This window comes from Platalea leucorodia (assembly GCF_965183815.1).
Source record: "Platalea leucorodia genome assembly, chromosome: Z".
NCBI classification, from domain to species: domain Eukaryota; kingdom Metazoa; phylum Chordata; class Aves; order Pelecaniformes; family Threskiornithidae; genus Platalea; species Platalea leucorodia.
The window spans coordinates 17,943,071-17,970,631 of record NC_138858.1 but is presented as its reverse complement, the minus strand read 5'-3'; the positions used below and the strand labels follow the sequence as shown (position 1 = coordinate 17,970,631).

The 27,561-nt window shown below is 39.5% G+C and overlaps 1 protein-coding gene across 1 annotated transcript in view; it reads left to right on the top strand.

Annotated features, from left to right (window-relative positions):
- Positions 1–20,087: 20,087 nt before the first annotated feature.
- HCN1 (hyperpolarization activated cyclic nucleotide gated potassium channel 1) overlaps positions 20,088–27,561 on the top strand; it is a gene marked incomplete at both ends in the record, with an annotated part of 202,843 nt that continues 195,369 nt past the window's right edge. Inside the window, one exon of the mRNA XM_082335588.1 lies at positions 20,088–20,470. Coding sequence (XP_082191714.1) covers positions 20,088–20,470 — 383 coding nt within the window. The remainder of the gene's footprint in view (positions 20,471–27,561) is intronic.

Sequence of the window (27,561 nt, the reverse complement as noted above, 5' to 3'; positions counted from 1 at the left end):
ATCTTGCCATTTTATTTAGTGAAATGTACACAAACAATTAAAAAAATCAGCAATTCAAACACTATCCTGATAAAATATTTTTCTTTGTATTTTGGTTTTCTAGAGAATAAAAAACAATACTGCTGTGACATTAAATAATCAGTGTTTACTGGGTGACTAAACACCTTAATCAGAGAAATTAGTCTAAACATGTCACAAGAAAGGGCTACTGTAAAGATTTCAACACTTCTTTGTTGTTCTGTGAATATCATGAGAATAGCTCTTTCTTTCATATTGTTTATTAAAATGTAAAAAAGCCCACTTGCACAAATGAATTATGGATAAGAATGGAAAAAATGTGTCATACCAAAAATGTGGCTGGATTTTGTTATCCCTTGAATAAGATCATGTGAGCAGCTCCACTGACTTAATTTACTCTGTTCAGTATGGACAGCAAGATGAACAAGAGATGCTATAACCAGACAGTAATTTAGGGTTACATCCTGAGCTGGTAATGCCCAAGACTTGAATTACACACTTATGTATGGGAGTAAGGGGGAGTTACAAATAGGAATGTGCAATTCTCTTTCAACATGCTAATTCTTATCAACTTAAAATAGCAACGTAGCCTGTCTTCATACCTTCTCCTTTCCCCTAAGAAAACCTGTAATTATTTTCCCTACTCAATGTATTTATTAAATAAATCTAAAGTTAATTGCATGCTATATGTTACTATCCCTCACTTGCCCGCAATATATATTGCTTCCTAAACAAAACAATGCTGGACAACAGCTGAGTAAAGTGAAAGTTCACAGCAAAATTTTAGAAGGACATTTCTTCCCACTTGATTTTATATATATTCTCTCATTTCAAACTGAGCTTAAAACAAACTGGGTTTTGCTTCAAAAAAATACTTTGAAGTTCTGTTGTCCTCCTTCTAAGACTTCAGTGTGCTTCACATTGCACTTTGAGTTACTACTCACACTGTCAGTAGTTTAAATGATGCCATTATTATGAAACTATGTTTTTATTGTATACAATTTTGACTATCAATAAAATAATGATTCTGAGTTAAAATCTGCCTATGTTTATGCTAACATTCAGTAATAAAGGCTGCACCAAAAGCCAAATACCTAGTCTGAATTTTAATCAGACTAGCTTTATATGATTTCAGACACTACTACTTACAAATGTCATATTTCATTATTGCTCAAATAGGTGTAAAGTTATTGTTCAACATAAACAAATGTTTTTAGAACAAGATTACTTTGCTCAGCTAGGTGCTTATGCACAATTTATTTAAATTTATCTAAAATGTTTTGGTGACAAGCTAGAATTAGAATTACAGAATAATTTCAGAGCTTCCTGAGTTCACAAAGAAACAAAACAAAATATAGTTCCAAAGTAATTTATGGATTTAATTTTGTAATTTCCATTTTCAATTCTAGGTGAACCTGGGAAACAAGTAAACAGAAAATCTTTAAAAGCTTTACCTTAGAGGTTTGATGATTATTTTTTAGTCTCATAGTTTTAACTTAATCAGATTAAAAATTCAAAGTCTTTCTGTTTTAGTAGACTCCAACACTGGGAAATGCTCTGGAAAATCTTTCTCCCTCTGTAATTTGGCTCTCTCTTCTCTCTTATTTTCCCTTGATGTTCTATTTTAAAGTGTTGAACCCTAAGTAGCACCTCAAAGGTGTGCTGTATTGGTGAAAATCAGTCTTGTATGATATCAGACAAAACACACAGCTATACAATAAAATAAACCTCTTTCTTTACTTATTTTCGTAGTCTTTCTAAATTTTTATTTACTTATTTATTTAGTTATTTAATTAAGAGGCGTGGAAGTGTTGATAAGAACACTGCTTAATAATGTCAGATTCTAAAAATCCAGAAACGTTGAATAGATTTTAAAAGTTCCTCTAGAATTCTTCTTAAATCAAAAGCTTCACCAGGCAATATCCATTCTTGAAAAACAATCAATTTTCATCAACTAATTTTTCTTCTAAGCATGGCTGCTTAGCAAATGTGGTGATGTCCGCCTCTTTATAATAAAATGAGATCTGAGTCAAATTATTTTCTCAGCCTGATAAGGATTTTAATCCCTTAAGCTCTGCCACCTGCCTGGAAAGTAGGATAGCAACACCTGTTTTCCAAAAAAGGAATTTAAGATTTATTAAGCCAGAAAGAAGGAAGCTGGAGCTCAATCGTTAGGGCTGTCATTCCTGAGGGAGAAAAAAAGTCTGTGTTCTATTATTATTCGCAGAATTAGACCTTTGTTTCATCCACTGACCTTCTAGTATTATACTTCCAAGAAGACCCAGCCAATTTTCCATTGAAATGAAGTGAAGAAGGTAAAGGGTGGAAGCTCAAGCCTTTCTTTTAATTTATTTATTCTCCATATCCTCCACTGTTTTATTACTAGCTTGCCTGTGGATTTTTACAACTCAATTAATTTCATACCTAGGAAATCCAAAAAGCTTTCTTGACAGTAGTGCAAGATCTGCACAGAAATCACTTCATCACTGAAGGTCTCATCACAGGGTGGAGTCGCCTTCACTGATGTAGTTCTGAGGACAGAACTATTAGGGGAATGATAGAACAAGAGACTATTTGATTTGCGAAAAAGTAAGTCTTACTTTTTTTTTGTGAACAGCTATGATGGTGAATTCAACTCCTTCTGCAGAGGAATTTGTGGTGGAATGCAGATGACACTGCAACTTTATTATGTTTCAAAAATATTTTTGGTAATTATGTGATCAATACTGAAAACATCTTGCCATAAGAAGAGTGCACGTTTTATTGAAAAACAGTATGACTATAAATCATTTTTTTTCTATACTTAGATTTTAGAAAGGCGCTGACATTCACATCCTGTGAATTTTATGATTTGCTTAAGATTTAGAAAGAAGTTATGCCAAAAAGGCTTTGAAAACAACCATCAGCATTATTTCTTGCTGGTATAATCTTTAAATGGGAAATACTGGCAAGAGAGGACAAAGCGAGTAAATGAATAATTATTATGTGGTGGACTTTTCTCACAGAGTTCTAGTGCTGAATTTGATTTATAATGTATTTTTTGTTTGGATCTATGAGACACCAAACCCACTCACTTTGATGTATTGATTTTTCAAATAATATGTTACATTATTTAGCCTAATACACTGTGTTTGAGAGAATTTGTCTCTCAGCTGTTTATAGAATGTGACATGCTCATTTGAAACATTTACTAGCAGTAAATTTTATCAACTAGCAGTTGATAAAACAGACTAGAAGATGTTAAAGAATACCAGGTAGTGTTTTATTCACTTTGGAAACTCGGTGCCAACTGGCACATCAGCTTCCATTTACCCTCAAGAAAATGCTTTGTAAGAGAGGCCCAGGAAAAGCTGAATGATTTATTCAGTCTATGAGAGTATGAAGCCACACAGCTCTGGTCAGTCCCTTTTCAGAGTTCATTCTCAAGCCAATGGCCTCAGCTACATCCAGTTTTATTATGTTGAAAAGAGTTTGTGGAACATACAAAAAGCTATGTTAAGGCTGTGAACTCTGTACCATGAGCCCTCTACTGTTCCTATAACAATCATACATATTCTGCTATCATTGATGTGAGGTCAAGGCAACAACGGCACACACTGAGCTGAGATTTGAGATTTACCAAATAGGACAGAAGAAAGATTTTAGGGGCATTTCTTCATATTTTGGCATAGTTTTACTGAAGTAGGAGTGAAAGTTATAGTCTCTTCTGTTATAGCAGGAAACTTCCATGTGGCAGCCCTAAAAGGAAGACCTATCAATGCCACTGCAACTGAACCATGCAGATGTTATCATTATGCATAACTCAAAAAACTCAGTGACATTTGAATTATGTCCTGTAAAATAAAACAAAAAAAACTTTTAATCTTATTAGTAAAGACTGAAACTCGAAGACTGCAATATTTCTCTAGATAATTTTTGGCAATACTATTCTGCCTAGATTGAATTCAATCTTCATGCAAGAGTACTAGCTCAAAGATTTTCATCCTCATAGTTTATATATAGAATTTAGCATACAGAATTTACTATCCATTTGAATTTGACTCAGTACTTTATACAATTTAAGTAAGACACATGCCTGAGAGACACAATGAAAACATGTCAGAATTAGATTCTTCTGCCACTTGTATTGAAATGAGGCCATTAATTCCATTGATTTCAGTACAATAATTTCTAATATATATATATTTACTTTTAAGACAAAACACTGCAGGTTTTATATTACAGATAGTCAAGGAGAAACCTCTGGATTTATGGTTGATATATTTAGCATAATCCTAAAATCACACTTTACAGTACATAATTGTATGCAACTTTCAGATTAGCCAGTGGGGTGTGCTGAGTTAGTTGAGAAAAGTGAAAATTTAAAATGTCAACACTGAATTCATTAACTAATTGTTATCAACAGCTTTGGCAGCTCATTAGCTGCCTTTGATAAGGTTACATGAGACAGGATATGTAAGTTATATAGGTAACCCAGACCAGCAAAAGGAATGTGCAATCTTCTTTTTCAAATATTTCTATCAGTCCTCTTAGAAAGTGACTGGAATTTTAATTTTTATTAAAATTGCAGTTTAGCACACTTTGAAGGAAAGTTTGGAAGCAAGATGAAAGCAGAAGACTGAAGAGATTTCCATACAATGGGCATCAGGGTATACAAAGATGGTCACTATGATGAACAGGCAAAGGGCTGTATATTGATCTGAAATAACACAGAGGTTAAACTCAGAAAACTGTAGCTCTCTTGTACTGCAAAGTAGTTCTATGGAGAGTGCGATATTTTTCCATTCATCATCTCACCTCTGAGTCTTTAGAAAAAAGAGTTTGGGCAACAAGAATGACTAGATGAATCTTCTGAACAATCAGAAAGGACTGACTGGCATCAGATATCCTCCTTAGATTTCACCATGTCCTGATGTGTCTCAAATTTACTGGAAAAGAGTTCCTGAAAAATGTTTTAGTTTGTTTTTCTTTCCTTTGTTGAATAGAAATTGTTAAATTGCCACCTTTTGATATGATCTTTCTAAAATTAATTCTGTGGGGAAAAACATGCCAAAGTGTTTGTACCCAGAAGCCAAACCCAAACCCAAGATCTATCTGGATGGATGCAATACTGTAAGATTAATATCTGGATCTCAGTTCCCCAAGTTATTGGGGTGTATATCAAAACCTGAGCATGTGCATGCTCTCTGTGAAGTCAACAAGACTACGTCAACTTAATCATTTTGCTGAATCACAGAGTAAATTACTATTGGTATGCAAAATTAAGTATGTGATAGTCACCTAAAAATTTCAAGAAACTGCTTACCAGTGCAGATAGATTAGGCTTTAATCATTTATTAGGTTGTAAAAATTTGTTTTAAAATAACATGGCTAAAATGGGCTTTAGTGCTTATTTCTAAAAGTTACAAAAATAATCCTGCAAGCTCTGCAGTGTTACATGTTCCTGCTAGATGCCAGTATAATATCTTTAAAAGTATGACCACAGACAGTGACCTCCCGCTGAGGTTTGAATTGATTATCTTGTATAAGCAAGACAAATAATCTTGTGCAGTATCAGATTTTTTTTATTTTTGTCAGAGAATGCTTTGTTTGATTTATGACTGAAAGTGAGGTGACCTGCATGACTGCATTCTCTTTCAGAGTTTCACAAAAAAAGATCACTTTTTATCTTGATGACCACGGATCAAAGCATCATATGATAAGAGCAGAAGAACATTTACAGTGTAAAAAGCACTACCAAACAGGTCAGTGGTCAAAGAGTTGATTTGATTCCCATCACACTCCACAAAGGTGATTTACCTTCTATTGTGTTTGGCCTGTCGGACACTCAGGGTCAGGGAACCACACAGATTTGCTTAGGAAAGATTAGCACGTATGTACGATTTAGACATGGCCTATCCTACAGAACTGAAACTAGTGGGATCTCACTTAAACATCAGAAATATATGAATTGCTATCATAACAGCATTCTTAAAGATGGTTAAAACTGTTGCCAAGTTATTTTCCTTTATTAGACGACAGCAAGACCTGCTCTAACTTTTACAGTCAAACAAAGTCTTTGCCTTGTTTCCAGTGATCATTGGATCCCACAGGTAATACAGTGCAATATCAACACTCAGTGCTTATACAACGTAGCCTGCATGACTTCTATATTAATAACATTCAGCCTTAAGGATTATCAATAGTCCATTTATCCATATTTACAAGTTAAAATAATTAATTTCTACTGTTTTCTCAGATACTAGCTGTTCACTCAGCATTTCTATATATGTAGTCTCAAACCAGTATCGTATTTCAAAATAAAAGCAGCATAGATGACTCACCGTAAGTGCAAGTATCCAAGTCTCTTTATGCAAAATGAATGGACCCACATTTTTAAAGACGCACTATTTTAAAAACAGCATTATATAAAATCCTTTAGTATGATTAAGAGTAGAAGTTCTGACCCGTTAGATTCCTTCTGTAGATTAAAATTCAAGCTGTGGATTTAACATTTGAACTCTAAAAGTCAGAAGAGAATTTTAATGAATGTTTTTTCCCTCTGAAAGATTTTTTCCACAGTCCTGTGGGTATTGTTAGAATTCCACCATTGCTATTTGTATTTTCTCTTACAGTCTCCTTTTAAAAGTGTGTGTTCCATGTTTTTCCTCCTCCTGTTTCCATGTGGTAGGCAAAGATATTCCATGACTCAAACAGCATTAGCAACTGAATAAGCCTTTGAGTGTACTGAGAAAAATGGAGAGATGGTAACAGCCACATTTCACAGCAGTAGAAAAAGTGCTTGTGTAGCATGCACTGGCATAGCTGAGCATATGCTCTCCATGGTTCCTTAGTCATCTGCTTGGAGTGGGCAGCAGTGCTGAGGAAAAGACAATCTGTCTCTCTGCTAATGAAAAAGTATCTCTATAAAGTAGAGTTGATTAGTGTAAGTATAAACTGTTCAGTGATTTAGAAACCAAGAAATATGAAAAAAATGCACGATCACTGTAAAAAAAAATATTACCTTTTCTGCTTGAGCAGTTCAGATATTTACGGTATATGAAACATTAATATGGTAAAGGTTGTACTACTTGAATACTTGAAGACAGAATGCAAGAAATATAAAATATTTTTAACTAAATACTTTTGGAAAATTTAGCAAGTTATAACTTACTTGATTTCCTCTCAAGTATAATACCACCTCCTTTTAAAGTGTGCCTGCAGTTCAATACAGGGATGCACAAACCAGCTTTAAAAGAGACAGCAGAGGCAACGGAATAGGTCTAAAAGTATTTGCGCATAAGCTAATCAACTCTCATTTCTCACCTGAATACCCTGACTCACATAGGGCTCCATGCTGCTGCTACTAGATTGCTTCATATAAACAAGGTGAACTGTGGAGATAGCTTGACTATCTCTGTACTTTTCTGTTGGCTGCAGGGCAGTCATATTCCTTATATAGATCTGAAATGGCAGGTGGCTGAGCAAATAAAAGTGAAGGTCCAGTTCAGCAGTGTTGCCATTTTCTTTTTTACTTTTTCTCTCACCAGAGAACCTGCTGCTGGCATTTTATCTAACAACAATAGTGACAACATAATCACATTGTAGATGGGCCTAACACCTCCTTCTTTAATTAAGATTGTCCAACAGTGAGATCCATTTGAATTGCTGAAAAAAGGGGGCAGAAATTTTGCCAGCTGCACAAAACCACAGATTTTAAATTTTATATTTTTCCTGTGGCAGGAATCTGCCTTAGACTGGGTTTTAGCAGATGGACAAAACAGCTCAGATATTTTTTTAAAAAGGGTTAGACAAAACAAAATATATTTCTCTTGTATCCAGTTGCGGTAACTTTTTTTAGAATTTCAAGAATATACAAGATTTCAAGAAAAATTTACCATTTCCTGAAGTTTATTTTGGGCAGAAAATAAACCCTGGTCTTTCTTACAAATATGTATGCAAAATTTTCTAGTTTGAGTCCAGAGTCAGGAATAGAACCCACTGAACTCACTGTTCTCCTGTTGCCAGCAAATATTTATTAAATCCACTAGCAAAATGTCTCTCCTCCCTGTCTAGCACCAACTCCACAGACAACACCAAGTTGGACGTGAATGTTGATCTAATGGAGGGTAGGAAGGCTCTAGAGAGGGATCTGCACCGGCTGGATCGATGGGCTGAGGCCAACTGTATGAGGTTCAACAAGGCCAAGTGCCGGGTCCTGCACTTGGGTCACAACAACCCCACGCAACGCTACAGGCTGGGGGAAGAGTGGCTGGAGAGTCGCCCAGAGGAAAAGGACCTGGGGGTGTTGGTTGACAGCCGCCTGAACATGAGCCAGCAGTGTGCCCAGGTGGCCAAGGCGGCCAATAGCATCCTGGCTTGCATCAGGAATAGTGTGGCCAGCAGGACCAGGGAAGTGATCATCCCCCTGTACTCAGCACTGGTGAGGCCGCACCTCGAGTACTGTGTTCAGTTTTGGGCCCCTCACTACAAGAAGGACATGGAGGTGCTGGAGCGTGTCCAGAGGAGGGCAACAAAGTTGGTGAAGAGTCTGGAGCACAAGTCTTATGAGGATCAGCTGAGGGAGCTGGGGTTGTTTAGCCTGGAGAAAAGGAGGCTGACGGGACACCTTATCACTCTCTACAAGTACCTTAAAGGAGGTGGTGGTGAGGTGGGGGTCGGTCTCTTCTCCGAAGTAGCAAGCGACAGAATGAGAGGAAACAGCCTCAAACTGCAGCAGGGGAGGTTTAGGTTAGACATTAGGAAAAACTTCTTCACCAAAAGGGTAGTCAGGCACTGGACCAGGCTGCCCTGGGAAGTGGTTGAGTCTCCATCCCTGGAGGTATTTAAAAGCCGTGTAGATGTGGTGCTTTGGGACATGGTTTAGTGGCGGACTTGGTAGTGTTAGGTTAACGGTTGGACTCAATGATCTTAAAGGTCTTTTCCAACCTAAATGATGTTATGATTCTATGATTCCACCTCTATGTAGGAGTTACCTCCCCCTCTCTTAGCTGGAGAGGTTTGGTGATGGACCTAAACCTTTCAGAGTTACAGATGAACATAACTGTGAGGCAAAGATAGGAAAAGTGTTTGACTGAAAAAAAAAAAAAGTAAAGAATACATACTACAACAAAACAACTGACATTGTCAATCATGAATTTTAAAATTAGGGAGTGCCTGAAGTAATGTCTCCTATTCTCCTGTGTTTTTGTTACTGGGATATTTGCCACAGTTTTCAAAGTACAAAGGAGTAGAGAGTATATAAGTAAGTCCATCATTCTCAAACAGATCCTCACTGATGAATTCTTAGTAGTAAATATATATGGTTTTAAGATATTAGTTCATGTGTACTTTGATCATAGGCAATTTCTGAAATGTATACATATGAATAAACTCATGTCTACACTAAACACATCTCTCACAACGCACAACATACAAAGCCAAGGGAAAAGCCTAGATTTTTTTTATAAATGATGGCATAGCGTATTTTAAAGATTTATAGACTGCTTACTGTGATTTTCAGAAGCCATAGTTCTTGCAAACTGCATGATGTCTAGGAAGCCTCTCATGCAAACATAGATAAGCATATCAGTGATACATGGATTTAAAAAAAATTCTATTAAGCTCATAATATTTAGAAGAATGAAACTCTGAATGAAAAATATAAATTACAACATGATTTTTACTTCAGTGTTTCAATGCATAGAAGGGATCCATCACAAACATCTAGTAATTTTTAGATGGAGAAAGACAGACATGGGTAGCACTTTGGGGACCTTCTTATTCATGTTAAATAGGAAGTGCTCAAATACAGCAGTACTAAATAGCAGTAGAGAACTAAAAGAATGGTTAGTGAATAGCCAATATCAGTTAAGACATAGATTACAAATCTATCCAGGTTGCTGAAAATACAGAATCCAAGAATACAATCTACCAAGACACTAACTTACAGAACATTAACTGGGAAGTGATTCTTCACACAAGTGACATTCAAAGGATGTATTACTAGATCACCTATAAGATGATAAAAAGTGCTAGGATTCTCATTTGATTAGATATATTCAGCTTCATCAGTTTTGTAATTATACTAGAGTAAAAGCCTTGCTCTTATGTGGACACAAAATGAGAACAGCACAAGACGACTCTATTATAGTCCCTGCCCAGAGAGGCTATACTTCTTAAAGACAAGAAAAAAGATCAGCCAAAAAAAACAAACCCAAGTTTAGGACGTAATAGCTCATCAGCAAAATCATTCATATCCTTTGCAACTTGCCACCTAGTGTATAAAGAGAGTTATTCAAGCATTTCAGAAAAAGCAAGTTTTAGATACAGAGCTTTCCAGACCTTTTTTCTATTGCTATCACTACCTAGTTTCATGTTGTATTACAGTCTTCTACTTATCAGATTTGACTTTCCGGTGTGAAATATTATACTGTGAAATTCCATGTCTTTCTTACAAAAGGAATTGAGATAACGTTGTATCATCTAAGATCAACATCATCTACCATCTGTAGAGCATTACTGTCAGAGAAGGCTGTTGTGCTTTTGAATGTCATTACAAACAAGCAAGATAGGAGAACTCTCTATTAATAAAGTGCCAGATACCCGTTTCCTATGTTTATCTGCGATTGCTGCACGTGGCATGTATTTTCTCACAAGCTTTGAAAGTCTTTGAGGATATTCTTCACCTTCAATTTATGCTCCTTCTATGTCAAGTAGTACCTTGTTGCAACCACTTTGAAAGATCACATCTTCCACAGACTGCTATCCCTATTTCTCTGAAGACATTTTCAATTTTTTATCCTTTTAATAATAGCTTGCTTCCCCTGGTTCTTACCTTTACCCAATAGATCTGATAAAGTTCTTTTTCATTCCCAAGTAATACCCACAATTTTTCAAGTAAAGTTTGAAGGCAAATATGCATTCTTTCTTATTTTCCCCTTTTCTCTCTGTTGCATCATCTTATTTTCAAATGGAGATTGTTCATTGTTGATCTGCCCTCTCCTTTCCCTAAAAAAAAAAACCCACTCACCAAAAAAAAAATTATATATCAATGTCCTGAATTTTGTTAAAATTAATTAAATACTGTGGAAAGGCTGCCCATGTAATTTTTTTTTTTTTTTCTGGTTAACCTAGATGAAAAAGACGCCTACACACGCACAACAATCTCCACTGTTCAGTGTGTCAAACACCTTTTCATATCTCCAGGTATGCATAGGCACAAAGATGAATGGTTGTCTGGCGATTCCATCCATAAGTGTTTGTGTCTATCTAACTTCTATGCAAAGTAGACTTTAGCAGTAATTTTTACTGAACTGAAATTCTGGGAGAACACAGTCTTTTAAAAAAATACTCTTAAATAAAAGAATAAATATATGGAAAAGACTGTAGCAAATAAATGTTGAAAGTGCCTTCATTTACTGAAGCTTTATGTATACTTATCTTTACTGTTGAGGACACCTACTATGTATACCCTTTCATAAAAGTTACAACTTCTATGCATTGTTTCCACTTACTTTCCTTTTAAAATGACAAAGTCTTCATATCTTTTTCTGTTATGACTTAGACGGAATGTCTGTAATCATCTTTCCCTTCATTCTCCACAGTTGCCACCACTAGTTCAGCAATACTTTGGTTACAAGTACATTGATAATTACTGCCAGCATTAAACTTTGAAGTCCTTTGAGCTGGCTTGGATGTTATAGTGGTGAAGAGCCTCCTTACACTTCATGTTCCTAATGCTTCCACTGCAACAGCCCTGGGGAAGTGACTAACTTGCATCATTCAGTTCATAAAGTTTGGGTTTTCTATCCAGTCTTACTTTTCAGAAGATCTGAATTTGCTACAAACACACATGGTCCCTCATAGCTCTGTGGAGTCTTGTGTGTAAGGCTCGCATGGGCACGGAATTCACATCCAACAGTTCATTTACAGAGCACTGCAAAGGATGCCTGTGTTCCCTCTCCACAAGATTTATTGGCCATACAGCCATCTGTCACACAACTGCCATAGTACCACATTGCCAAAAACCAACTTCCTATCAGCTATCCAACCATCTAATTTTAGGGTGTATATCTAAGGTCATATGTGTTTTCTCCCAGCGGTGGCCTAGGGAAAGAAAAGAGCATCCACTTTTTATTTTCCATTCTTGCTGCTAATGATTTAGATTGTTATTTTATTAATATTTCTCTTTAATAAAAGGATACCAAGCCTGTAACAGGCATGTCTCCATTATGGCAGTTACCATTTCCTCATGTATTGATATCACAACTAGAAAGGGGAAAAATCATCTCATAGGTGGAAATCCTTTATAATCACTAATTCATGTACTTTCCAAGCAGAAGTCAAATAGTATGGGAATCTGCTTTCAAACCTAAACAGCCAGTGTCTGCAGTAGCAGCACTTACTTCCAAGTATTTATGGCAATTCAGGATGTTACATTTGTTCAGCTGTGCACATTGTACTGTTTGCTTCTGCCAGTTGTGATAGCTTATTCCCCTCCTCTGCAGCACAGATGCCTTTAGCTGAAAGAAAGGTGCTGGTGTGAACTGGGGAACAGAAAGTCTGACAGCAAAAACTGGGACAATCCTTCTGGAGTCGTCTATTCAATGTCACCATGTAGACTGTATGTCTGTGGTAATGCAATCAACACGGAATAGTGGTGTGCGTTCCTCTAATTACACATGCTAGTAATGCAAATGTGCCCACCACCAGTGCAGGTAGCTATGAGTAATACAAAGTACCTCTGAAAAATGATGACATAAATAGGTGTCTCAAAGACAGCAAGTGAGATACAGCTCTAGGTTAGTGCTGGGACCATCTCTGAACTCCTCCAGACTCCTTTTTGGTTGATGGTAAAACTGAAGATTTAAATCAACATTGAAAAGATTTACACATTCACACTTTTTTCCTCAATGAACTCATTAAAAACAAAAACAATTTTCCACATTTTTAATTTAAAAAATATTATGGGAATCTGTAAAAAGCAGTGTAGATTTAAATAATTGTTTTGAAAGTCTTCAGTTCTGTTTTTTTTCCCCATTGTTGGCTTAATAGCTGAAATTTCTTGATTTCAATAACTTGAAGATTTTGCTCTTCAGCAGATCTTCCTACAACTTAGAAAAAAATGGAGCAGGCCTTCCTTTTTGTAAGCACTTAGCAACCATCAGCTTTCAAGATTTTAGGTTATTTCTTCAAGAAAGATTCCAAGAAACTTTTCAAAAGCAGTTTATTTAACTTTATGAATATTATACTGAAGACAGAGATTAGTCCTGCAAGACATTACTCTGTATAAGGAACTGAATACAAGACATAACTTATGCATATTGTTTGCCAGTCATGTTTACATCCATTAAAATGATGGTGAAGTGATGGATTTTAAGTACTTAAACTAAGTCAATCAACACACAAGAGTAGCTTGCAGGATTAAAACTGACTACAATTAAAACCTTAAGTAATGAACTTGAGAGTCAGTAAGAGGGCACTTTCCAGCTATCTCTAAAAGCACCCTACCAGTTCTGATAACCTGAGCAAATTTAGGATGAGAAGGTGAACAAGATTGTTGATTTCTGGAAGATCAGGACCATGGAAAGAAAATTATTTAAAAGGTAGTGTAGTATCTGTCATAATACATGCATATCACAGCCAAAGATTTGACAACATATACTTAAGTCATTCTGTTTTATGCTGATGTTCTCACATTATTGAAATATACAACTGTAAAAAAGCGTTTCTTTACTTGGTCCTGGAACTTCCAGAGGGAAGAGATTTTAAATCACAAGAACTTGTTTTTGTGGAGTGAGTAGACAATTATGTAGGAACACTGTGTGCAACAGGAGGAAAAAGCTATTGTTAATGTGAAGTTGCACTCCAGAGGAATTAAAGGTATTTGCATTTTTAGACAAGTGGTATATTTTTCTCATAGTACAGAGAAAGGATCCAAGAAGCCTGAATATACCTGCTGCCCAGCATAGTATTTAGCACTCTGAATAGTGTCATGTGGCCTTTCACAGCCATATACACTAATTTTAGAAATGTTCACAGGATCAGGCTTTGTATTAAATAGGTATCATGTTTTATATAGAAATTATTCAGAAATGTCTACATTTTTGTTGTGTCAAATCATAGTTCTTCAACACAATCATAAGATAAATATTAAAGAAAGATAAAAATGTATATGGAGTCCAACTGCACGTGAACTAAATGAAAAAAGAATTATTTTTATCACAGCAAAAATTGAAAGTGCATTGTCAAAGCTATTTAGCTCGTCAGTTGAACATTTGTCAGAGAAAGAGATTTCTTAATGATTTCTAAAGCGCTGCAAGTACCCAACAATGCAGACAGTAGCAAAGATTAATAAACAATTCCCTAGACACCAACAACTCCAGAAAGTATCAAATTAGAACGTTTTCCACCTTTTACTTCCCTTTTGTGGTGGTGGTGTCTCTATAAAGATTGGATAAAGACCTGGCAGGTTATAATAAACACTAGCATTAAAATACTGTTCTTCAAAAAAGATAAGCACTTGTAGCACACAAATATTCTACCAAATTTAGAAGTGATTTGCATAAGTAAAAGACGCTCCAGATAATTGGTAAAAAAAGGCAGGAATTTTCTGTACTTTAATTTCACCCTGGGACACAGGCAACAATAAAACCTTCCTCTCTCACCTTACCAGTTGTCGTTCTGAAGCACCACACTCGGCTACTGTAGTAGGGCTTCCAGCATTCAGCACCAGGCCAGGGCTGAACACCAAAATTTTCCAAGAGGTAAAAGACAGCTGTGGCATGTAGTAAATAAATAAGCATATATTTCTGTAGAGTAAATGTAACTGAGTAGACAACTTGGTAGATCTCAGAGCACTGTAATTATTCTTGGCTACCAGAGTTTCACATGACCCAGTATATTATCCACAGGAAGACTATGCTTCTGTTCACACATACCACGGTGTGTTCCTATCTGTACACGAGTGTGCCTTGCACCCGAGGTCATGTCTCAGAGCCATTTCCTATTCACACTAGTGTCTAACCTAGTTTTTGTTCCACAGAACATACACCATTGCCTGGGATTTCTTTTAAGTCATGCTTTTAACTCTCTCTGTAAGAGACTTATTTCTCCCAAAACATGTTTCTGGAAAACATCAGATCACTGCTTTTGGGAACAGGCAACAGGGAAGAAGCTGCGTTTCACACTTTGCAGCAAATTTAGGTGTCAATTGCCTGGTCAGGCAAATTTAGGACTTGAAACTTCTACAAGTTGAGCACATCTGCTCCTGTTGATCTTTATAGAAATCACCAAGATCATATTTACATCAGTGCTCACTGTGGATATTCAAACTGTACAACAAGGTAAAAATCACATAAATACATGGATGGCTACCACCTAACATTCACTCTTGTAGGTGCACTTTCTTGTTTTCTTAAAGGAATATTAATGATTGCAAAAGTAAGATTCTTCCTTCTTCATAAATACTATGCAATATCAATCTAAAATTTATTGGCAAACATTTGTTGCCACTAAGTATGTATGACTGAATATTCATGGAAAGTAACGTAAGCACGGTGGGAACAAACCAAATTATTTTATTGCGAACTTCAAGAGACCAGACGCAGAAAATGGCACATATTATGAATTTGGATTAATTCTCAATTTAGCTTGCACAGTTAGTCCTATAATTGTAAATATTATTTTCCTTCCTTGCTAATCCTGCTTTAGCATTTGACTTGATGGTGATCTTCTGTTGAGAAATAATCTTAAAAAAATATCACAGGGCATGAAACTAAAACTTGAGAGAGAAGAGCTTTGTTCTGCAGTCGGGCGCATCCTACTATGTCATCTCATAGAAGACCTGTTACTTCTCTGTGCCCCAGTTTCTTCACTGGAACAAACTACATATGCTTCAATACATAGGCTGTTATTTTTTTTCATTTCTACAGCTGAGCTGTTCTGGATATGTTCAGGTTATATCAAAATAAGAAAATAGGAGAAAATAGGAGAAAATAGGAGAAAATAAGAGAAGTGGGACTGTATTTCTACAGGCATAAAAATTCACTATGTTTGGCAGAAGAGAAGGAAATTAATCTTGAGGTATACGTTAGTACTACAGTTACACAGCCCTAAAAAGCACTGGAATTAATGATGTTATAATACTTTGATGGAGTCCAGCAAGTAATCAAAATAATTCAATATAAACAAATAAAAGAGCCTACTAAATTTTTAGTAGTTATCCATTAACCTAGGACATAGCAAAGAGATACAAAAGAAAAAGGTTTTACTTTCCTTGTTCTGCTAACGCTGATTTCTTGGAAATTTCATCTATCAATTTCACTTTTTTCAGTGTCTCTCCTGACATATTCACAAAATCAATATCAAATTTGACAGAACACAAGATATACCTTTAGCTAAAGTGAGTCTGTGACCTTTCTACCATACGTAGCCCTGGTGCGGTCTTCAGAACTATTCACACACGCCATGCCCCAGTACTTCTCTTTCTGTGAAACCAAAATGCTGTCATCTAAACCAACATATTGGCCTGGGCCACAGAAGTGGTCAATTTCCTGGCTGAAAACAACGCAAATTGTTTTGACCTGGAGAAGAACCTGTTCTCCCACATAAAAACTACAGATTATGAAAATCCTTTCTTACCCTTACAATCTCAGGATTACTATTAAAAATTGCAAGATGCTGAAATGTTAAGGCCATTTAGGCCATGCAAATACTTAAGACAAATAGTACTTGAACATGCACAAATAAGTATACATTTCTTCTACATAGAATAAATTATAAAAATCTAATATTTGATCACAGGAAGCACAAAATATCAAAATATGTATTATATATATTTTATATATATATAGTAACTGATAGTGTAGTTTATACACACACTGTGTTTAAGAAGCATGCAGAGAATGTGTTACATATATTACAGGTTATTTTTTCTCATTAACAACTTCTCTTAAATCTTACGACATTTTGATGCAATAAACCACTTTCGGAACTATATAATGCCACCAAAGGAAACAGAGTATTTCCAGATTCTTGTACTGTAGAAAGAGGGGGAAGCTAGGCAGTGGTAGTCATTCTGATAGGTCTGTAGTCCATGCTAAATAAGTATAGATAAACATTGACAAAATGAGACATTAAATACAAGCAAAAGCAAAGTTTCATAAAATAAGAAATTGGGTGTTCTTGTTGTGCACAATTTTCATCATCCAGAAATGAAGGACCATCACCATTAATACAATGTCACCGCTTCTCCAGTTGAAGGAATGTACATCAGAATCTGCTTACTGCAGCTGTAAACGTCTCCATTTCACTGTTCTGATTTACTCCATTACAAGCCTATTTTCTCCTGTATATGACTAGTTGTTGTTTAGCTTATGCTGGAAGAGACTATTCAGGTCAAGGGCTGCATGCAAAACTCCTGTGAAATAAGGAGTAAAGAGGTTCAAAAATTGCTTGCTTTCAGAGAGGAAAGGTAAGGTCGCAACATATATACGACTGAAGTGCGGAAAGTGTCAGTTCCAGTGACGCTGATGTGGTAAACTGTGTGAGTACGTGGAACAGCACAGTGTGACTTAGCCTCTTCATCCCTTGCATTTGTTGGTTTCTGTCAAATATGATGTGAGCTAATTCTTTCACAAAGCTGCAACACAATAATAATTTCTAACTTTTTCATTATCATTTGGTGACAGACATTGGATGAGGGAAGGAGGCGGACATCATCTGGGGATAAACCAGTAAGAGGGTTTTGTCTATCAGCAGCTGTGCATGAACCATCAGCAGCTGTGCACACACTCTTCACTGTTTTAGAACAAAATCATACAGAAAAGTATCACTCCAGATGGGGAAGATTTATGTATGTCAGCCCTCAACCAATCACACTGCGAGCATATTCCTTCCTATGCTGGTCACTGCCCAGCCTCCAGCAATCCATCCCGGTGCATCTACACTTGCCATCTTCTTCCACACTAACATCATGTTAACTTCTTCCACAATAACATATTAACATCATCCGAACCTTGTGTGTTTGAACGCAGTAGGCATAAACATTCTGTTAGAGCTGGAGTTGCTAAGAAAAGCCCTCAGATCAGTTTTGAAACACAGCTCTCCAATGCACCCGATTTGCACTGTGCAAATCGTTGTGTGCAGATTTGCACATCTGTTTCTCTACCAGGTTTGTTTTAAGCATCTGTTTCGTAAAGGATGAAGTGGCTAACAATGAAGTGACAAATACCATTGAAAATACCAGAGCCAAGCTTGGGAGACTTTACTAATTCTTTCTTACTATATCTTTAATGTGCAAAATGAAAAGCATGTTGAGAATGTGTGAAAACCAAACCTATATCAAGCCAAGCGGAGTCCCAGGACCTATGCATATGTGCTGTAATATATGCCTTTATGCTTTCGCAGGTACACATAATGCTATGGCTCCTGTGGTATCATCTGCAGATATTGATTCTCCATCATTCTGTAACCCAAACAAACTCACTCCCATTAGGGGTAAATAGTAGCATCTTTCAGTTTTCGGAGCAGAGACCAAGGCCCTCCTCCTCACTCACGGCTTGTAAACAGCTGCTTACCATGGGCAGAACTGCTCTCTCAGATCCTACCTCACCCCCCAGCTCCCCAAATACTATATAGAATCATTAGGATAATGTGTGTAGAGCTACCCAAGGCAATACATATGCTATTTCCTTTGACTGTACTCAGAGTATTGGGAGCTAGAAATACCTCCTGCTTCCTTTCTGTCCAACAGCCTTTTCTCTGTCTCCTGGAGGCTTCTTAACTATAACTGACATACTTCAACGTCAGGTGCAGCGAGCTGAACGCGGACTCCAGATTCCTGTTTACAGACAAACAAAACCAAAATCACCCCTTGGCATATGTGAAAAGCTTGTCTCCGCACTTGGGTACACCTGCCATTTTACGCCTTACAGTGACACAGGCAGGTGCCCGCGGCAGCAGGGCCCTCCCGGCGGGAATCGCACCCCGGCGCGCTCCAGCCCCGCGCCCAGCAGCCCACGCATCACGCGCCCCTACGCTTGCACGCCGGGCCGCACGTTTTCAGTCAGCCTAAGGTTTGTGAGCAGGGAAAGAGCCGCTCGGAGGTAGGGAGATGCTGTCTAACCGGAGCAAAATGTTTTGTGTGTGAAAATGAATGTCGCTCAAAACCCGGCCTTCCCTCCTCACGCACACCCCCTCCTGCTTCCTCGCCGTCGCGCCCGCAGCGCACCAGCGAAGGGCAGGTTCTGACTTCATTGTCAGCAGTATGAACCCAAAATGCCTCTGCTACCTCCCGTGCCGTCACTCGGCTCCATGACCTGGCAGACCCCCGCCTCTTGCTCTCTTCCCGCCAGTCTGCTCCCTGGGAAGCAACAGAAAGGCTTCGCAGGAGACAGGCGAGCCCGTGGGACCGCTCCACAGCTTCGTTCCCAGCCACGGCTGCCCGCTCCGGGTGTGGAAGCGCGCTACCACCCCGCGCCCCGCCCCTCGCTTCGCCCAAGGTGAAATACAAACCCACCCGTGTTACTGCATCTCCGGGGGAAGCGCGGACAGGGCCGCCGGGGAGCCCCCCTCCTCCCCTCCCCTCCGCTCCGCCCGGCGGCCGCCGCCTCAGCTGCCCCGCGCGACACCCGCCGCCGCCCTGAGGCGGGAGCGCGGCCCGGCCGGGGCCCCCGCCCCGCTCCACCCCGCCCCGCGGGCCACCGCACTCGCACCCACACCCACACCCACGCGTGGAGCCGCCGCCGGGCCCACGGGCAGAGCCCGCCTCCCTCGCCCGCCCCGCCGGCTCCTCCCCTCCCCTCGGCCCGGGCGCCTCGGCCCCCTCAAGGACTCCGGGGCGGTCAATGTCAGGCGGGCGGCGCGGCGCGGCCGCCGGCAGGGGGCGGGCGAGGGGAAGCGGTGCCAGCCCTGCGCGGGAGCGCGGCTGGGAGTCGGCGGCGCTGGCCATGCCGGGCGGCGCGGCGGCGCGGAGCTGAGCCCAGCCCAGCCCAGGGCGGCCGAGCCCAGCCGCGCCGCTGAAGGGCACCGGCGGCGGCGAGGCTTCCCCGCGCTCTCCCGCGGCTGGGGCGCGCCCGCCCCGCAGCATGGAGGCTGGGAAGCGCAGCTCCTCTGCCGGCAGCCGGGACGATGGCAGCGCTAACGCCTTCCCAGCCAAGCCGGCGGCCCCGGCGGAGAAAGCCCAGAGCAGCCCCGGCGGCGGGGGCAGCGGCGGCGTGAAGGAGCATGGCAACTCGGTGTGCTTCAAAGTGGACGGCGGCGGGGGCGAGGAGCCCGTGGTGGGCTTCGAGGATGCCGAGGGGCCCCGGCGGCAGTACGGCTTCATGCAGCGGCAGTTCACCTCCATGCTGCAGCCGGGGGTCAACAAATTCTCCCTCCGCATGTTCGGCAGCCAGAAGGCGGTGGAGAAGGAGCAGGAAAGGGTTAAAACTGCGGGGTTCTGGATCATCCACCCCTACAGCGACTTCAGGTGAGCGCCGGGCTCCCGCCGCCGCACGGCGGGTGGCCCCGCCGCGGGAGGCAGGAGCGTCGCTCCCGCCGCCTCGCACCTCGCCCGGCGCAAACTTCGGCGGGCTGCGGCCTGGGGTGGGGAGGGCCGCGACCCGCGGAGGTGAGGGGCTTCCCCCGCGGGCCGGGCGCCGCCGCTGGGGCGGCCGCGGGGCTTGGCCCGGCCGCGGGGCTTGGCCCGGCCCGGCGCTTGGCCCGGCCCGGCGCTCTCCAGCGTGCTGCACCCGCGACCGGCTCGCAGGTCCCCGCCTGCGGGTCCGTCCCGGGCTTGGCGGCGTCCCTCAGGCGGGGAGCGGGCGAGGGGCGCCGCCGGAGCAGGACGTGGCCCTGCCCCGGGGTGGGAGAGCTCGCCGGGGCCTCAGACAGAAATAAAATCCCCGGGGTCCGCGCTGGGTGCACGCCTGAGTGCCCGGCGTAAAGACTTGTTCAAGGGGTCGCGTGAAAGAAGCACGTCTCGGTCAGAGTTGCAGCAAAATAACTTTCTCCAAGCTAACGCTGTGTGGGAAACTACGTTTTCATAGGTAGACAGGTAAATGTGATGCTAAATTAGCATAGCTTTCACAGTAAGTTGAACGTACGCCAAATTGGAAAATTCATATGACAAGCAGTGCAAAGAAATTCCTGGGAAGAGATATTTCCCTTTAAAATTACCTTTTAAGTGAAGGATTATTTCATTGTATTCTCTATGCCAGCTGGCTGTATGCCTTTGTAAATTTAACACTTTCTACGATATCTGCTGAAGAACTATCAGTGTCGTTAAGCATATTTAATCAACAGCTAGAATTGAACAGCCTGTGCATATACAATAAGTGAATTGCACTGGAGACCATGTTTAAAAAAGGAAAATCCAGAACGTTCAATAGTTGCATGGATCTTCTAAGAAAAAGTAGGTTAAATAGAACATGCTTCCAGGGGAAACAGGAGGAAATACTTCCTAAGTCCAAGTTTCTGCGGGACTGTTCAGAGTGAGATGTTACGCAGTGAGCTGTGCTAGCACCTTGCAGTCGAGCCCGAGAGCGGTACAGCTACAAGAGCGGAGGAGTAGGGCAGCACTCAGTTATGACTCGAAATCATGCTTCAAATCCCTGCTTTTTTTCCTGGCTCCCTGGAGGCAATAAGCTGCACTCGTTCTTTTCCTGGAGTACCTTTTTCCCCTTGTATGCCAGCTCAGCTGCACTAGCAGGTGCATGAAGGGGGGAGAGAGCCAAGAGTGCACCCGCTCCCTTTCTGCCAGCCGGAGAGGGACGTAGCAGGTCACATCTGGTGCTATGGTAGCATGCGTAGGGGATTAGGGGCGTCTGATAGCCTCTTACTTACCCGTGTGTGTGCATGAGTAACTTTATTCATTTAAGGATTCTTTTAAAATGAATGAGATTATTCTTGTGAGTAAATTCCCTTGTTTTGTTGTAAGCTTGGTTTCTGAGTGAGGTGCACAACCCAACGATGTCTTGGGCGATAGGAGGTTATGCATCCTCTTGTGCAGCATGTAACTTTTTAAGCCGACACATGAAACAGGTGATAGGTGTGGTGGTTCTCTTTCAATATAGAAATATCTTCTAATTCTGTCCTAATTCTTCCTGTGGGAAGGTTTAGAGATCATAGCATGTGTTTACTTATTTTTTTCAGTAGGAGTAAACAACACTGCATCCTTTTCAGGCCTGTTGTCTGCACATTCTTAAATTAACTGTATTTTCTGAGGGTTTTACTACGTCTTGATTTTATTAGAATGGAGGTGTTTGTTTTTTTAAATAAAGTTCATAGTCTTTCATTAGTCTTGGGATGATGTGGCTGCATGAGGACCCAATTTTTAAGCCAGTAGGACCATTTCAGTGAGAAATGTGAGATGTTTGTGTTGTTTCTCCTGAAATAATTGCAACTGTATAATGGTACTACTCCTTTTGGGTGGCAGTGTTTATAGAAACGGGTGACGAAGCTGTACTATAAGGTATATTCACCTTCCTGTATGGGAATCGCGGCAATGCTAGTAATGCCTCCTAGCAGTGTTTCTGTACTAGAACAAATGCGTATATAACGATGGAGTTGCTCTGATTTATTTTTGCATGTGATTTTGTAATAACGTAATGCTTGTATGTAGACAAGTCTTAAAGCATCCAAAGAGACAGGGGTTTTCTAATTTCACCGTGTTAATGCTGATACCACCAAGGCAAGCAACTAAATTTTCTACCAGAATAACAAGAAAAAGGTGAAAGCAGAACATTTTGTGGTATCCAAGTGGGAAGAATAAGTTTGTAAATTTAGCTATTATTAGGATGTTTGTAGCACATACGAAAACGTATGTGTAAAAAAGTAAATTTTAAATTTAGGCACACTTAGGAGTATATTGGGTTAACCCTGTAAGACATGGGAAAATTCTGGTACAGGTTCCTGTGGACTCTAATTTATTTTTGTTTTTCTAGTTCTGGATGCTTGTATGCATTTGCTGGGATACTTTGATGCATTTGGTCACATTTCTTGACCTCGTTCTTATGATTGTTATAAAACTTTGTATGTTTATCTGCACCAAGCGATATTTTGCTGTGTTGTTTGGGGGGTGGGTGGGCAGCATCCCTGTGCCCTCCCACCCCCCTTTTTGGGTATGAACAGAGTGTGGAAGCTGTGTCTATAAACTTGGTGCTCTGTGAATTGGTTACTTGTGTCCCTGTGGGGCTTGGTCTCTAGTTTTATGGCTCTCCTTCCTGCCTGTGTTTCAGGGAGGAACTGACTCTTCATCAGGCAGATACACCCTTGGAGAATTAAATTCAATAAGTATTACATAATTTTTCCACAAGGGGACCATTTTATTCCTGGTTGTCTTTTCCCAGTCTTCTGAGGTTAATGTCTAATTTGGAAGCTGTTATGTAAACCGAGCACCTAATGCACATCAAACCCAGCACAAGACCTCTGTTTATCACTTTGCAGCTGTGATTACTGTGTCTCTAAACTTGGACAACAATTCTGTGTAATTGCATGACTCACAAAAGTGAATTTATCGTCAGTGTTTTGGTTAGAGTTTATTGAAGTCCTGCATGCTTTCTGTGAGACACCGAGTGCCTCTGGCCGTCCCTTCTCACCTGCGGAGGAATGAACCCGTGGGAGAGCATCGCTGGTCCAGCGCCGTGGCCTCGCAGCCGCTGGATCAGAGCAGCACAAAGCCAACGGGAGATGGGAGCAACTGCACATGGTTCTGCGGCTGCTATACGCGTTCCGCTCATTTGAGAGCAGAGTTGCGGTGGACGTGGGCTTTGGGTGACTTTTATATGTTACGGCCTTCTGGTATTAGTGGAAATGTATGTGGCTGATTTTTCAGCCAATTAATTACTCAGTGTCCTTTGGCACATCATGAGTTTCTTTAATGCTCAGAGGGCTTGCTTGCACGTACCTGGGCTGTTGGTCCCTCTCTCCCTGTCTACGGGTACACAGAGAAACTTGCGCTGTCATGGAAATCTTGGTTTTATTACCACGTCAGCTAGGGCATCTGTAGTCAGCAATCTAAAAGGAAAACAGTTACTACCTCCAGAGTCACACGGGAGAGGCATCTTTTGACCAGAAATAGCAATGTGTGAGAAAGACTGAGTGGGAATAATACATGTATGAGTAAATGTAGCCTTTGCACTCTGATGGTTACAGTTCTCAGTTTGATGTTTGAGAACAGCCTTTGACTGTAAGTGGGGACAAAAATTTTAACTGGCTTCAAAATGAAGTGAAGTAAGACTGTGATGTGGAGTTGTCTGGCAGAGTAGTGGACAAGGAGGTGCAGTGCAGGCAGTGCTGAAGGTCTTTTTCCTGTGTAGATGAATACAAAGTATGAACTGATTTGCAACAATAGCAAAAAACTATTGACATTTTATGTCAAGCGAATCTCTCTGGGTAACTTCTTACCTATTCAAGGAGCACAAAGCCTTATTTTAAGGATAATAGAAAAGTCAAAGCAGAGTTAATTCTAAAACGTGAACAGAAAATTTCAGAGCGTAGTGAATAGTAAAGGTATAGCAGATTTTCTTAACGTGTGCAGTCCAGTTTCAAAACCTTTTTGTATACACATTTAAGGGTTATCATGTAAACATATGAGGTTTATCATATAAATCTTTATAAATCATAGGAAGCTCTGTTGATGCTACCTTGTAAGTAAATTTATTGTCAGGTTTCAATGGATTTTAATCAGGGTGAAAGGCAATAATATTTGCGGGAGTACATCTAGGTACTTACGGAAGAATAGCAACTTGTGTCTGTTGCTGTTAAAACCCATTCTGTTATTTTGTGCAGTTCTATGCACCCCATTCATGTTGTCATGCACACATGTAGCTTAATTTTTCAATTAAGTATGTGCCAAACTCTAAGTCATAATTGCAACGTATTAGTGTGCCTCATGTTTTTTATTGTACTTCTCTCCATTTTGAACTTACATTTGCCTTATGAATCAATTTTCTTTTTAATTTGTACCTATCTTTTGGACCTGCCTTTGACCACATCAGTTACTCTAACATGGTAGACTGTGCATCTTATATGTGCAGCTCACATACGTATTTCTAAAATTTGTGCATGCATTGGTTTAAAACCTGTTCTTCTTTGGGACTGATCTTCACTCCACGTGTTATACCTATCATTTATATTTTAAGAAGCTTAGGGTAAGCACTTTGACCCTCTCTTTTGTCACATGTCTGTAATGTCTCAGTTGAAGCTAATGGGATTTATCTTTTTGCGAGCTGTTGCGTACCTAGGTTTATATAGAGCAGTAGAGTTGGAAGGTAATGCTATATGTGATGAAGACAAAATGTGTTGTATCATACTTAAGTGTAATTGATATATATATATATATATGTATGCAAAATTAAGTATATAAATCATGTTGGTTTATATTAAATAGATCAGATACAAATTAGTGTGGGTTTTAATGGATACGTTATGTCACTGGTGGGACTGGTGTGGGAGTATGAAATGTCTGTAGTTTTGGATTCTCAAGGTAGTCATTTCAGTCTTGTTGCTCAGGATTTGTCATGAGGTTCTCTTACAGTATTGAGACTTTCGAATTATTTGCTAATAAACTGATAATCAGGGATTCATAATTATACGGTATACATTCTTTGCACAAACAATTTTTTTTTAAATTATTTAAGTTTTTATGACTGAAGCACAGTTTTAGCTAGGGCTATCTTTCATGTATCATTTTCAAATACTGTTGTGGCGATTATAATTTTTATTTCTATTAAAGAAAAACTTCATACAGTTAAACTATTCCTATTACTTGAACATTCACTCTTTGTATGTGACTAAACATAGAGAACCATTTAGTATTAAAAAGATTATTAGTAGTGCTTGGCTTTTTATTTACTGCATTCCAACAATTTTTGCACTTTACTTCTGTAAATGTCCCAAAGGATAAAATGACAAAATTGTAGCGTTAATCTAAATAATGCATTTATAATGTCTGAAAAGTTTTTCTGACATTAAGCTATATATTAAGCTTTATAATAGTTCCCCTGGTAAAACGCAACTCCCATAAAGGTAAGCGGAAGAGAAATATGTTAACAGTCCTCAAATGCATAAATGGATGTTACAAAGAGGAAAGAAATTACATAGAAGTAATAGGGTGAAATTGCAACAGCAAATATCTAAATTAGACATTTAGGAAGCAGGACCAAAAATAAGCAATGAAATATTCTATTGGAAATGCTTTGATGTGTAATGTGGGCCAGAAATGCATTAGATATTGTTTTTCATCTTCAGTTCCTATTATTTTTAATATTGAATAATGTCTCGTCATTGGCTGTCACTGATTCATTTGTTATGAAGTCTAGTTGACTAAAGCTAGGTACTGGCATTTCTTTTTGTACCAGCTGTAAGCATGTATGAGTGAAAATGAATATGTAGAGGTGTACGTTGTGCTTTTGGGCTCATGAGGGGCATGTGCTCTTGTCCCCTTTGAGATTTTCTTCGAGAAACACAAAAGCAAGCCAAATGAGTCCACTTGAGGTTGGTGCAGCAGCGACTCACCTTCCGGACCTCTAAGGGATGTGGGAAGCATTATGCCTTTGTTTGTTCAAGGAAAGCAATTAATTTTATTGATAAGACATCCTCCTGTCTCTAGATAATGTAGACTACTAATGCATAGTCTGAGGTCACATATATGTTGAACATTTCCCAATTTTCATGATGTCCATTCTAGTCCTGGAATAACAGCCCATTCATTGCATTTTCTTTCACACTTTTGACATGTTGTATACTTGAACATAGAATAAAATTTACAGCAGAGAAAGAGCTCAGTAAGCATAACTCAAATAATTCCTCAGTTCTCTGAGGCACTTTTAATTTAACTTGGGATGTTTTGAAGATCACTGGCAGCACCTATGAAGAAGTACACAAGTACATTTTTTTTTCTGCAAGATGCTCAATTTTAGAATATTCACCTTCTTCACAATCTAAATAAAGGAAAATATTTTCATCATGATTTTGAGATATGTTTAAAAAAAAACCCAAACCAAAATCAAATATTACAGAATTCTTGTGAGTAATTGAAAAGATGATGTTTTGGGGGAGTTATATGTGAGTCTTTAAACTTCAACCTGGGATGCTCAATATCATGAGACTGCCTCTTCAGTTCTCTGATTTTTTTGTTTTGACTGCAGTGAGAAAGAAGTGCTTGATTAATATTATTTATATATGTACTTATCAAAATTTAGATCTCAGAAGATCAGCATCATGCTTGGGCCTGTGGGAAAAAGTACTAATTCTGTTATTCCCATTATTTTAGCAAGACTACACATTTTTGAATGTGTACTGGTGCTTTATTTGTTAGCTTATCAAAATAAGCAATGCTTATAGTCGAGTCAGTAAAAGTTTTTTCATTGTACTAGGTTTCTTGGACTTGAATATATGGAGGGAACTGTGAATTGGAATACTATGTAAAAGCATGGAATAGTAAATAAAGGTCTGGACTTAGGATTTTGTTTGAGGGTTTTGGTGGCTACAAAGCTAAATTAAAAATGCATAATGTTTCATAAGTTGCTTGGGCTTTTTTATGGTTATATAATCAAGTTAAAATTTGAGTGGCTCAGT